Source organism: Pinus tabuliformis, chromosome X, assembly GCF_031772625.1.
Source record: "Pinus tabuliformis cultivar Carrire ecotype Pingquan chromosome X, CPIR1, whole genome shotgun sequence".
Lineage (NCBI taxonomy): Eukaryota > Viridiplantae > Streptophyta > Pinopsida > Pinales > Pinaceae > Pinus > Pinus tabuliformis.
The window spans coordinates 1,133,291,046-1,133,305,983 of NC_142308.1; the positions used below are offsets into that span (position 1 = coordinate 1,133,291,046).

The 14,938-nt window shown below is 39.7% G+C and overlaps 1 protein-coding gene across 1 annotated transcript in view; it reads left to right on the forward strand.

Moving 5' to 3' along the window:
• CYP71 (cyclophilin71) overlaps positions 1 to 14,938 on the forward strand; it is a 405,299-nt gene that overhangs the window by 261,606 nt on the left and 128,755 nt on the right. The window contains exons 9-10 of the mRNA XM_089447133.1: positions 5,624 to 5,841; positions 5,932 to 6,064. Of these exons, the coding sequence (XP_089303259.1) occupies positions 5,624 to 5,841; positions 5,932 to 6,064 (351 nt within the window). The remainder of the gene's footprint in view (positions 1 to 5,623; positions 5,842 to 5,931; positions 6,065 to 14,938) is intronic.

Genomic DNA, 14,938 nt, shown 5'->3' on the forward strand with positions numbered 1-14,938 from the left:
CTCAAAGCTTTAATGCTAACAATTTTCTTCACCTTATGTTTTGTCATCTCGAAATGCATAATTCGTCAATCATCTCGAGACGTATAGCTCGTTAGTAATATTCCCTTGAAATTAGATTTTTTTTGTAACTATTTTTTTTAATTAAATAATAATATATATATTTTTAATGTAGAGGTTGACCATTTGACCTGCAATAAAACCAACAATGGTGAGTGGTAGATCGTGTCGACAAAGGTAGCAATGTTGGCGGACAATGAATCGCTGGGCAATGCTTGGATGCCACAAAGTTTATGCAACGGGTATTGGTCGAGGATGAGGGATATTGACAGGGATGTCAGGCTGGAGCACGATGGTGGAAGGGATACTGGGGTGACAGAGCATGATGACACGCGGGACAGATGATAAAGGTGGGTAGAAAGGCAATGTTGAGGTAGAGTCACTGAAGTTGGGGGGTAGACCAGACCACCTCTGTTGGTAAACAGTCTATAAGTCCAAACAATAACACTTTATGCAATACTTTGCTTGAAAACCTCAACGTCCAACACATTGGCTATCGATTCTTTTGTAGTCCTTGACAGATCAGTATGAATCAGAGCGACATGATCATTGGACACCACACAATTGCGAAGTGCAGATAGTCGCTCTTCAACTCTACGCACCACGACTTCCTTTATTATATCCAGGCTCTGTAACTTCTCCTTTTCATTGAAATATAAGCAGTCAGCTGTGACTAGGAAATCAATGGACCTCAGCCCTTCGGTAAGTGCCATACTGATCATACAAATATCATGGTTGTTGGTGTTAAAGCTTGAAATAGTCTCAACATCATGAACTACAACTTCTGACTTCAGATCTTGTAAACAGGTAATGCAAATTATAACTACATTCACCAGAACATCCACATAACATTCAATTTCTAAGACGAGGCGCTCGTTCTTGATGCAGGCGAAGTGTAGTATTGACATTCCATTATAGAGGTCTTCATTGGTTATATTTCTAGAATTCTGGCACCATAAGATATTGAGAGCTACCTCAACCACATAATGCGAGAAGACGTTGATGACTCCAAAATTGAAAACTATAAACTATGTAGTTGTAAAACATTTGACGATAAATTCTTAAAACCATACTCTGGATTTTTAAATATTCTGACACTGCAAGATTAGAGAGAATTCGTGCAAAGGCATGCACACAATTTTCGGGTTGGGAAATTAGATCCCTGTCTTCTAAACCAATGAGATCCACGATTTTGGCCAATTCTATGCACACTTCCTTTGCATAGTCACATGAAGAGTAATACTGTTGACATAAAGAAGGTAGGGGTTTGTCAACTACCTGAAACAAATATTCGTATCCCTTGATTGACCAAAAAGTCTCCTTGTTTTCTTCACTGTACTGGCAATAAAGATAGATCAGATTTAATTCCTGCCATAGATTCTTCCAATACTTGTTGTCTTCATCCATGTTCAAAATTGGACTATGAGAATCTAAAAGGTTTTGGCAATGAAAACCCAATTCATTGAAGGGATCCTTCATCTCTCTAGTGCTGAAGACTTGAGCGTAGTTTGGAATAACCTCGAGACATAACATTAGACTGAGGATTTGGTTGTTAAGGATGTATTGGTGCATTTGTTGCCTCAACTTGTAATGAGGGATGGCATTGTTAATGTTGAAGGGCTGACAGGTGTATAGGTTCACGACATTGTGCTTCATGTCCCAAACCCTCTCTAGTGTCCTGCGGTTATAAAGAACATGAGCCGAGTCTTCTTTAACATCCATGCGAATTGGATCATAAGCGAATTCTTGGACCAGAATATCAACATAATCATCAGGAATATCATCATCAAGGTCTGTTTGCCAATAAAATCAATCTCATAGAACCTGTTGTTACCTGAACAAGCTGGTCATGAATAACATCTTGACAAAATAAGGAGTGAGCATTAGAGACAAATCCTTGTATTTTTGTCTTTGATGAACTATATGGATTGAAGCTGTCCCGTTCCTCCTCACGAATTGGTTGCTCTGGTGTTACTATCACCATTCGTGTTCCCACCTTTGTGGATCTCTTTATATTGAATTGGAGTCTCTCATTATCATCCACAGATGATATTAGAGTAGGATTGTCATTGGTAATAAAAGCAATTGCCCCTTTTTCGATAGAATTAGTTTCACATGCTCTAACTTCCTTGGTGGCATCATCAAGTTCACAAGATTTGGTATCTGCATTGCTGTTAGTTTCAGGAGTCTCTTGATCAATCCCCGGTTCATCAAGATCCCTGTAATTTTGTTCTTCATCCTCCTGGTTCAACTATATTGGAATTTGACTTAACTAGATCAAAACCCATGATTTACTGGCTTGCAATATCAGTTTTGTCATCTTCTTCAACAGTGTTATCTATGTCACCTTAAGGAACATGTCCAACAACATTTCCTTGGTTGGAACATTCTTTAATGTTAGTCTCTTTCTTTAGACATGCTATAATTTCTGCGCATGATTTTTTTAATTGCTGAAACGATTCTCGAATTTCACTTAATTGCTCAATGAATTCAAGAGGTAAACTTAATGGCATCTTATGCAATAGATAACATCCAAAGGTTCGCATGGCTCTGATACCACTGAAGCAACAAAACTGTAGCTTGTTGACTTTAAATGTAAAATACACAAAGGTATTTCTAAATAATATTTTATTAATAATATGAAATGTACAAGATATGTTGAATGTTATAATGAGGCCCTGCTTATATACCTAGGCACGTGTCCTTTCATGATCATAGTATTCAAAACCGGCCTTCCTAACTGGTTACCGGTCTAACCGACCGGTTAGCAGGCCCACTGGTCGAAACCGGCCAAAAAACTCGGTCAAGGGGGCCATTTCTCCTTTTTTTGCAAAAAACCGGTCCTAACCGGCTGGTTTAGGACGAAACCGGCCGATTTGTATCAAATCGGCCGGTTCCATCGTAAACTGGCCGGTTAGGAGGCACGCTCACCGTCAACTGAAAAAGCGACTTTTTGACTGTGTTTTAGGGGTTCAAGAGGGAAACTAAGGGTGCTTTCCCTCCAAAAACATCCTCTCCAAGCCTTTAAGAGGCCCCTCTCCCTCTCATTTGTTTCACACATCTCATTTGGAGTGTTTGTGAGTTTGCTTGGGAGCTTGGAGAGTGTTGAGTTTTTGTTGGATTAGTGGAACAACAGAGTTTAAGTTAAGTAGTAGTCATCATGCCTCCAAAATCCAGAGATATTGCATGGGCTCATTGTGATATGATTGACGGCAAAATGATCTGCAAATATTGCCAAAATCCCATTCAAGGAGGGGTATTAACAGGTTCAAGCAACACTTGGCTGGGATGGGAGGCCATGTAAAGCCATGTGGAGCACCAAATGAAATAATAGGGCATAGTAGGTCATAATACCTTCAGAAGTTTGAGATTCAAGTCATTGAACCAATAGAGAAGTTTGTGATTGCAAAGTTTGGGAGTCGAGACTCAACCAACTGAGTTTGATCATGATGACTCATGAGAAGTTTCAAACTTTCAGGTGATAATGTTGATCACTATTATAGTATTATCATATATGTAGACTTGAGTCTTGTAGTAGGCCATTGGCCCCATAGTTTGTAGGTTTGTTTTTGCACTCTAGAGACATTTAGAGCCTCACTGCTTATGTATTTTGTCGATGATATGTATTGCACTTGGTGCCATTTTGATATATTCACCTTTACATGGTATATAAATGAGCAATCTTTGCATATTTTGTCTCTATTGGCTTGGAATGATGGTTTTAAATCTTAAAAATAGTTTTTTTCATTAAAAATTAATTATTTAATGCATTTTTCTAAAACCGGTTCGTTTAGACCAAACCAGTCCCTGTTAGACCGGTTCCGGCCGGTAAACCGGTTCATTAGGTGGACCAGTCCAGTCACCGGTTCCAGTTTTAAAAACACTGTTCATGATTGGACATCTCTGTTAGACATGCCTTTTCGCTTAACTAATGACTATTTAAAATAATCATTATTTTGATTTTTTATTATTTATATTTATGTATATTCATTTTATTTTATATAATTTATATTTGTAACATCTCTTGAGATGTCTTGAGGGTTCCATCAACTTCTTTATGGGCTTCTTCTTTGGTTATGATGTTTCCTTTGTAGATCTTGACTTCACGATGATCTTTGCTTTGATGCCTTGAAACTTGATCCTTGAGCGTCTCTTGATTAGATGCCCTTTCTTGACTTTGTTACCTTAGCTCTAATACCATGTTGATAAATCTAGGGCAAAAAGTATTAAGTGATTTCTCTTCAATTAGTAACTGCTTGTGAGTGTTTTTTATTTCTTTAGATTAGGATCTTCTTATGATTAGGTTATTAATGTTCTTCTTCATGAAACAGATACCAATGCATGAACATAAATAGACAAGAGACACAGAATGCAGGCTATCAGCTAGGGCCAAAACCTCACTCTTTGAGATGAAAACTTGCACAAATTCTTCTTATAGAGATTCCAATTGACGAATACCAAGACCAAGACCCTTGACCTATTTGCCACTCCAAGACCAAGACACTAGTTCTCTTGACTGTCAACCTTCTGCTCTTTTCCTCTTCTCAACTCCTTTTCCACTTCGACCTTCTTAGCTCCGAGACATTATCACCACCGGACCTTGTCACTGACATGACACCGAGATCTCCTTACTGAGTCATCACCAAGATCTTATTTCTGTGATAGCATTGAGTCCTCCTCACTGTGATAACATTGATTCCTTCATACTGTTGTGGCACTGAAATATAGTTACGGTGGTAGCATCAAATTGAACCGTGGGCAAACTGAGATCATCTCCTATCCGAGCACATTGAGATGGTCACCAAAACTGTTATAGAAACAAACTGTGGTCACACTGAGATGGGCACCAAGACTGTGGTTTTCTGAACTGTAATGACACTGGGACAAAGAGACTTCTTTGTGATAATATGAACCTTAATCACTGTAATTTCATCGAAATGTCTCCACTGTAATGTCCAGACTTGTTTGAGAAACTGATCTGAACTTCTGCTTCTCTGTTTTAGCCCGAGTTCTGTAGTCTCTTGATGCGAAGACCCTAGCCTTGTATATATAGTTGTTGTCCGACCTAAATAAGATGACATGAACATATGAACGGCTGTGTCTCCATTAGGTGAAGCCTACATGTGTTCTTTATTTTATCTTGAGGCCGACTTGAAGAGGAATAACTTGTGCTTGTCTTGGAGGGCTACTAGACAATCCTATAGACTGATATACATTTGTAACATGCCCAAGAAGGGTTCTTCATACATGACATTGACTCTCTTTGGCTTTTATGACTAGATGACAAATCCTAAAGGCTCACAATGGGAGCCATTTAAAAATAAAATTCATTGCTCATGAAACTCATGAGGCAAACATTACAATAATAATTTTATTTTTCTTCTTTACATCATTTACATAAAATCACAATTACACGTCATTATGAGGACTGAACCTAGTTACTTTCCAACATATATAAGCCATTTGAGTTTCTATTTATAAGGATTCCATAATCTTACGTGCATGATTATTTTTGTCAAATTATGTTAAAAGTTTAATGTCTTTTCTTCATTGTTCAATTTTGCAGATTGTAAATCTGCATACAAATAAAGTGGCAAGAATCCTTGGAAAGGTAGAAAACAATGAAAGATTTTTGCGAATAGCTTTATACCAGGGGGGGAGTGGCAGCAAAAAGGTAAAGAGAGTGCCCACGGCTGCTGGAAATGTGAATGAGAACCGGGAACCATTTGTGGACCCTACTGTCCTGTGTTGTGCATTCAAAAAGCATCGAATTTATCTTTTCAGGTGCATTCACAGTCCAGAGATCTTTTTTACAATTCATCCCATAAATGATGTCTTTCAATTATGTATTCATATGGAGTCTATTTTTATTAGCCGGAGGGAGCCAGTGGAACCTGAAGATGCTACAAAAGGAAGGGATGTTTTCAATGAAAAACCACCTCCAGAAGAGCTCATGGCAGTGTCAGATATTGGCAAGTCTGTGACAACATCTCTCCCTGACAACATGGTACTGTTTCGTTTGGCTTTTGAAGGTTTTTGGAATATACTAATCTATTGGTTTTTTTATTTGGAGAATTGAAATAGTATTTTAACTGGTAAAGATTCTTCTCCTGTAAATAGTCTTATGGTTTATCTATATTGTGTATGCTTTAGATGAGTCTCCGTATTCAGATGTATGGGAACATACCATCAATAGACAAAATTAAAATCCTTGTTACTGTCCTACACATTAATATTCATTTATAGCATTTCAAAGTTTAAACCTATACAGAGAAGAAATTTTTGGGCCAACAATTCATTTGTTAATAGTACATGATGTTACAGTCAGGTCTTTGTGGCAATCTGATTGTCTGCTAAGGTATTGCACCGTACATCCTTTGACAAAATCAAGCATATGGAATTCTTACAAAGAAATGCAGATTCTGTCTAATTAATTTTTCACTCTTCCACAGACTCCATTAAGCAGAATGATGTGTGAAGGATGCTTTTTATTTGATATCATGATTATCAATGTTATGATAGCGAAGAGCACCTCTTGTATATCTACTTGTCTATACACAATTCTAGTGACCTCCTATTAGTTTCTCTCTTCCTTTTATCACTTCAAGGGCTTGAAGTGGCCAAGCATCATAGATGATACCTCCCTACCCACTGCCATTGTTTGATGTGATCTCACATGTTAATGACTTGCCAGTTGTCAATGAATGTACAAAACTAATAAAATTATTTTCTTTTATCTACAAGTTATGAACTTAACATATGATTAACTATTATGGCCTTCATGCTATCTTATTGTGCATTGCAATGCACTACAACTTATATCAATGAGGAGTGTTATCACCAAAACCTGCAGTTTAAGTGGTAAAGTCCTAAAACACAAGTGCAACCTTAGGGTAAGTAAGCGTTAGATTTTGGTAGCATCGATAGGTGTTCAAGTCTCAATTTGTGTCTAAGAGACTAAGGAGCACGAGATTTCCAAAAAACCCAAAAGAGTTTTCGCGAGATAAGCGTGCGAAATGCCTTAATTAAATTAATTGATCAATAGTTAAAAAATGTCTAAGTCTAACTTAGGAAAACTGATTAGTTAATGAGAATTAATTAAGGAAGATCGAGAATGCTCTAGAGACTCACACGGATAGAGTCTAAAATGATCTTAGCTGTTGATGAAGATCTAATCATGGTTGTTGAAGCTCGAACGAAAGATTATAACAGCAAGTCAATGGGATGGAGATAGATACAGTTGTGAGAGCAAGATCAAGGCAGATCGAGCTACTCAGTGCACGAAGATTCAGTGAGGGAAGAGTTCGAGCCAGAGGGAGACCATCAGAGATTGGGAGAAACAAAGTGAATTCCGAAGGAGTTTCCCAACAATTTTCTAGTGTTGGAGAGGCAGGAAAAGGGAGGCCAAAATATTCTGCAGAGAAAACTTTCTAGGTTGTGCGAGTTAGCCAATCCAATTGAGCGAATTGCTTGGAAGAATTTGTTTTAGTTGCCAGAGGTTAGAAAGATCATCTGGAAGGCAGAGCGAATTTTTCTAGTGGTAGGAGAAGGCTAGACAGCCTAGTTTGAGGCTGATTCAGGGGTCGTATGACTTGCCCAACCCAGTAGTGCAAGAATCTAGATAGGCAACATGAGTAGGCCAGAGGAAGGTCGAGATATTTTGCAGAGGGAGAACTTTTCTCCTAATTATTTTTGGCCAGATTATTTGCCGAAGGATTGCCAGTTGGGCATCCAGATATTGTACTCAGATTTTTACTACTGCATAATAATAAAATAAACTCTCATGTGTTGCATCGGTTTTCCCTTTGGGTTTTTTCTGAGGACGTTACTCCAAAAATATTGGTGTCAATTTTATTCCATGTGTGCATTATTTACTCAACTTCTAGTTTTCTTTACGCAACGTATTTTATTTTTGTGAAGATTGCAATTGTGAGTTTATTGATATTTGTCGTAGTAACAAATAAATTGTAGAATAGTTAGGAGATAAATTTCCAGTTAATTGCAATCAAGGAAGTTTCACATGGTATCAGAGCATTGAAGATCAAATCAGACGCTTAGAAATGAGAGGAGGAAAATTGTGCAGCTTCAGAGGGAGATCTAGGCACAAATTTTCCTGATCTACTGAGGACAATAAGAGGTGCGAATTGCAGAGGCAGTGAGGTTCGATTTCTTGATCCAGGTGGAGGAAAACTTGAATAGCCTTAGAAGCAGAATTCATAGGCAGTGGATTCGCTGAATAAAAAGGGTTTCTGTGAGCAGATCGGTTAATTCGTTGAGCATATTTGGGCGCAGAAGTTTTGATGTGAGGTTTTCAACTACAGATCTGTGCAGGGACAGGAAGAGAAAAACGCATAGAAATAATACCTATGATGTCTCCAGTAGATTTCTCAGATTTCCTAGTATGGGCATAGAGAGATGCAACATTCAGGAGGCTACGGATTTGTCTTCCAAGTTGGAGGATGAATTCGTTCAGAATCTAGATAGGTTGCCTCTCTAGCTCAACTTCATAGGGTGTCTGGTGTATAGATAGTGGATTGTCAGCTCATATGACAGGAGTTAGAGAATACTTCTCTAGCTACAAGAAGCAAATGGAATTCACGATTCAGATGGGAAACGAGAGTAAATGTACTCTGGTTGGAGTAGGTACCATCGAGATTCAGAGGGAGTCTGGGGCAACTACCAATGTTACAGATGTGTTGCATTTGCCCGGCTTGGGTATGAACCTGATTTCAGTATCCTAGTTACAGATAAGGGTTATGATGTTCACTTCGTAGGAAAGAAGGTGTTCATTAAGCACCAAAACTAGAAAAAGTTGACACAGATTGGAGTTCGTAACGACAGATTGTATAACTTGCAACTCGACTCTCTAAAGGCCCTAGTTAGCAAAAGTAGCAGTGGGAGAGACTTGAATGAGTTATGTCACGGGAGAATGGCACATTTACACTCATGGAGCACTTAAGATGCCTAGGGAGACAGTAACAGGTGTTCTAGAATTGAGCATGAAACATGATGACACGTGTAGGGGTGCGTACTTGGGCAATATGCTATGGCAACATTCCCAAGAAGTGACAATAGATCAAATGGTGTGTTACAACTTATACACTCGGATATTTGTGGCCCTATGTCCACTAGATTTCTCATAGGGTACGAATACTTTGTTATCTTCATCAATTATTATTCCAGGAAAAGCTGGATCTATTTCTTGAAGACCAAGGATGAGGTTTTCAGTTGCTTCAAGGAGCTTAAAGCTCTAGTAGAGAATGTGACAAGAAATAAGATCAAGGTTTGAGTGGAGAGTACAAAGATAGTGACTTCACTGATTTCTATGCGAAGGAGGGCATTGGTAGAGAGTGGAAAACTCCATATAATCCACAACAAAATAGAGTAGCAGAACAGAAAAATAGGTGTATAGTTGGGGCTGCAAAGGCTATGTTATATGTCTAGGACATGCCCAAGTTTCTATGGGTGGAGGCATGTAACACAATAGTGTATATACAGAACAAGGTTCCTCATAGGGTGTTGCAGAAGATAACTCCAGAAGAAGTCTTCTCAGGGAAGAAGCTAGGAGTTAGTCACTTTAGGATCTTTGGTAGTGTAGCTTAATGCTGTATACCAGATGAGAAACACACTAAGTTGGATTAGACTATAGAGAAGGGGTTCTTCATTGGGTATAGAAAGACCTCCAATACATACAGGATCTATATTCCTAACATCAGGAAGATTATCGTGAGAAGGGATGTGAAGTTCGTGAAGGATAGAGCCTTTAAGAAATTTCGCGAGATGCCAACAAGTGATTAGAATGAGCCAGCAAAAGCTCCATTGGTCTAGTAGCAGAGGCAACTACGGGGGTAGCCGCAGGGACAAGAGCAAGGGCAATCACAAGGATCTAGTATAGTTACAAATACTAGCACGCCCTCAGGTGCAGGAGATTTAGTTAGTTTGCAGCAGAGGTAGGCTGGGGAGCTAGTCGATCCTCCCACCAGTAATGGTCAAACCAGTAGGGAAGTTCGTCAGATATTGAGGGATGCAAAGGAGTTCATCAGAGCTCTTAGGACGGAAAGGAGAGAACATAGTCAACCCGACAGGTACCAAGTGTTAGTGGCATAGGTTGTTGAACTTGCTAGCTATCAGGAGGCAGCACAACATCAGGTGTGGGTGGATGCCATGGTAGGGGAGTATAGCTCTATCATGACAAATGGTATTTGGGAGGTAGTGCTGAACCTTGAGGATGGGTCAGTTGTGGGATCTTGATGTATCTATAAGATCAAGTATGCTACAGATGGCAACATGGAGAAGTACAAGGTTAGGTTCGTGGCAAAGGGGTATGCGCGAAAGGAAGGTATAGGCTATGAGGAGACCTTTGCCCTACTTTCTAGATATACTTCCAATTGGTCAATGATATCTCTAGCAACGCAGATGGGGTGGCAAATTCACCAAATGGATGTCAAAACAACATTCTTGAACGGGGTGATAGAGGATGAGGTATACCGCGAACAACATGAGGGCTTCAAGACACATGAGAAGGGCACCAGACTGGAGAGAGCACTATACGTGCTCAAATAGTCTCCTAGGGCATGGTATGATCAGATTGACAACTACTTGCAGAAGATAGGATTTGTCAAGAGTGATGCAAATCCCAACCTTTACTATCTTATGGTAGAGGGTGAGCCACTCATCCTAGTGTTGTATGTGGATGATCCTCTTGAGAGGGTGATTAGGGCTCATAGAAGACTGCAAGAGGAACCTGGCAACAGAGTTTAACATGATGGATTTGGGACTGATGCATTACTTCCTAGGGCTGAAAGTATGGCAGAAGGACGGGGAGATCTTCCTTGGTCAAGGGAGATATACTATAGAGATTCTAAAGAGATTTAGGATGCAGGACTGTAGGCCTATGTCCACGCCTATGATTACGAACTAGAGGGATAGATGCATCTGAAGATGAGGATGTGAACCCAACCTTTTATAGACAACTCATTGGTTCGCTCATGTATCTAGTGAATTCTAGGCCAGCCGCCAGACATATGCTTCTCGGTTAATACTTTTAGTTAGTTAATACTCTTAGCCAGAGTGCATTGGACAATGACGATGAACATTTTGGGGTATTTGCGTGACACGATTGAGTATGGGTTGAGGTATACTCGAGATGATGGTGTTAGGTTATGTGGTTTCACAAATGCAGATTGGGCAGACAGTTCAGTGGATTGGAAAAGCACATCAAGGTGTTGCTTCAATGTTGGATCAGGGGTTGTATCTTGGTGCAATAGGAAGCAAAAGTCTATGGTATTGAGCTCTGCAAAAGCAGAGCACATGCTAGCTAGCATGGCCACGTGTGATGCTATATGGCTTTGGAAACTGCTAGTGAGTTTGTTTAGTCAGAAGATGGAGGCGACCAATATCTACTGTGATAATCAAAGTTGCATTAATCTCTTTGAAAATCCAGTGTTCCATGATAGGTCGAAACATATAAACATACGATACCACTTCATCAAAGATTGTGTACAACGTGGAGCATTCCAACTACTACATGTTCCCGTAGAGCAACTGGTTGTAGATATACTCACGAAAGCTCTAGGGGGAGCTAAGTTTGTCTATTTTAGAGAATGAATGGGTATAGTGGAGAACCTTGCTAGTTACAGGAACAATAGATCAGTTTCAGTTGCAGAAGCTGCAGCAATAACAACAACATGAGATTAGATGCATCACAGTGCAGTGTCAGCGACAAAGCAGATGCAGAGTGGTTCAACTACAGGGATAACAAATGAATCAGAGTATGCACAGCAGCTTGGTGGACAGTGATAGTTTGTTGCAGATGTCAGACACTAGCAGCGTGGTCCAGCTACAAAGGGGAGATGTTTATGAGAGAACACCTTCCTTGCTAAGAGGGAGTGTTATATTTTGGTAGCATCAGACAAGTGTTCTGGTCTTGATTTGTATCTAAGAGACTAAGGAACACAAGATCTCCAAAATCGAGAAAAAGGCTCATGAGATAAGCTTGTGAAATGCCTTAATTAAATTAATTGATCAATAATTAAAAATGCCTAAGTCTAACTTAGGAAAATAGATTGATTAATGAGAATTAATTAAGGAAGAATGCTCTAAAGACTCACACTGATCAGGTCTAAAATGATCTTATCTGTTGATGAAGATCTAATCATGGCCATTGAAGCTCCAGCGAGAGATTATAAGAGCAAGTTGATGGGATGGGGATAGATACCGCTGTGAGAGCAAGATCAAGGTAGATTGAGCTACACAGTGCGCAAAGATTCAAAGAGGGAAGAGTTCGAGGCAGAGGGAGAGCATCAGAGAGAGGGAGCAACAAAGAGAATTCCGAAGGAGTTCCTCAACAATTTTCTAGTGTCGGAGAGGCAAGAAAAGGGAGGCCAAAATCTTCTGTAGAGAAATCTGCCTAGGTTGTGCAAGTTAGCCAATCCAGTTGAACAAATTGCCGAGAAGGGTTTGTTTTAATTGCCAGATGTTGGAAAGATCATCCGAAAGGCAGAGCGATTTTTTCTAGTGGCAGGAGGAGGCTAGAAAGCCCAGTTTGAGGTTGATTCAAGGGCCGTTTGACTTGCCCAGGCCAATAGTGCAATTTTCTCAAAGTGCGAGTAGGCCAGAGGAAGGCTGATTTATTTTGTAGAGGGAGTATCTTTCTCCTAATTAGTTTTGGCAAGTTGGGCATCCTGATATTGTACTCAAATTTTTAATGCTGCATAATAATAAAATAAACCCTCATTTGTTGCACCAGTTTTTGCTTGTGCTCGTCAAACTTCAGATCAGATTGCTTGATTGGATCGTCAAAATAGGTTGAGTAGCATGGCTATACATAGTGGTTGAAGTTCCTTTAATGAGGTTGACATGAGAAGATGGAAGACTGATTTGATGGTGGAGGTGCAGATGATCAAAAATATGTCAAAACGATTTTCTTTTTTTGACACAATGAGCCCAAGAAGGGTCTTTTACATTATGAATTAGACTTTGACTCAAGACACAAAGCCTAGAACACTCAATGGGTGCTTTTGACCAAAAATAAAATAAACGAAACATGAAACCCATGCTTATAAATAAATTTTCTTTTACAAATAATTTTCGTTTTCTTTCTTTTGACAAATACATTACATCATGACTCAAATACAATTATTGAGACCGATACTAGTTACATTTCTCAACAGGTGCCAAACTGAGTCAAGGGGGCTCCAAAAATTATCCACTAGGGGTTGGCCCCCAGGTATCCATGCAAATCATTGTGTGGACCATAGTTTTGTGTTTGGTCCACAAAATGGTTCTCATGAGTCTCTTGGTGATATAATAGCCTGGTTTTGCTCCAACGGTTAGGGATCAAAGTATGGTGCTAACATTTACATGTCTCAAAGGGTGAGACATCCTCATCTAGGCCTCAGATCAACTGTGAAAGCATAAGTGCACTGCTAAGTTAGCTGGGGGCATACTGATTCAAGTGCATCATCTCATGAGTAATATGGGGCAAAGCGTAGACTGCTGGGGGTGTTGTAGGTGCCTATGGAATGGAATGTTGCTCTACAAGTGATAGGAGTCCCATTGTTCTCAACGCTTCACCTGTAGGTTGTCATATGCTCCTCTAATGGACTTAGGCCCTAGTTAAGTTGCCTAGCCCATGATGATACCATTTGCCAATCACACATAATGTCCGTTGATGCATCTTCACCATTTTTTAACATTGATCATTTGTGCATCCAAGTTAACCAAGCTTGTTAATTAAGGGCAAATTGAACTTCATATGGGGCTGCCCTTCCAAATTTGGGGTTTTGAACTCGTATTAGTGTTACCTCCCTAAGTAGGAGTGGCTAATGAACGATCCTATTAGGTGTTCCCATTCCTTAAGGGGAAAGACATGTCCCTGATACATCCTTTAGTTAATAGGTGGTATATGAATGATGATGAAATGGACAGGGACAAAGGGGTCTCGGGGCCAAATGCCATGGGTACAAGGATAAAAATAATGAGGGAAGTCCACATATTGGGTATAGATGTAAGGAGGGAGCAATTGTGGATACATGAGTTACCCTAACTTTTGTTTTTCCACCCTTCTTTATTTTCCTCTTTCCTTTTCTTGATTTTTCTTTGTATTACTGCTCGAGGCTTTGGGGAATGAGAGCATGTTGTGAATGGTGTATAACAGTTATTACCTTCTTAAGGTGTGGCAGCTCATCGCTCATCAGTGCTGGGGACGTGCATGGGTTTCTTTATGATATGAGGGGCACTCGTGGGCCCTAGGAACTAGGGTGATGGCCATGATAAGGGGTAGAGCTCATGCTTGGGTTTTTCCCACATGGTATATTAAATGTCACGACCATCTTTTGCATTTTATGATTTTCTTTTCTTTTGTTTCTTGTTGTGGCCATGATATGCTTTTAACTTTCTTTTAGTTGCATCAACCTCCGAGACAATGTTTCCAGGGTCGACCCAGATATGTGGACAAGGGGAGGGGGTTGTGCTAGTGCCCTGTAGACATGTAGACCCAGAGAAAGAAAATGGTGAAATAGGGCTTGTAATGTGTGGAGGGAGTCAAAAATATGGAATGGGAAAACAAGACCACACTACTAAAATCGAGGTTTCCTAAATACTGCCCTTCCTAAAGTCATAGGCCAATAGGGGAGATACCATGGAAATAGGATTGAAGATTAACACCCCATTTAAGGTGAGGGAACAAAACCATGATCAAATCCCTTCCTTCTTCCAAGTTACCCAATAATCCATACCCAAAATGCTGAAATGAGAAACAAGCATAAACACTTGATTCCACAATGAAAAGCATACCATTTGGGTTGAATTTCCCAAATTGTAACATATGCTCTTGACAAATGGGTTAGGAAGCATCCAACTGATGCAGGGAGTGGAGATA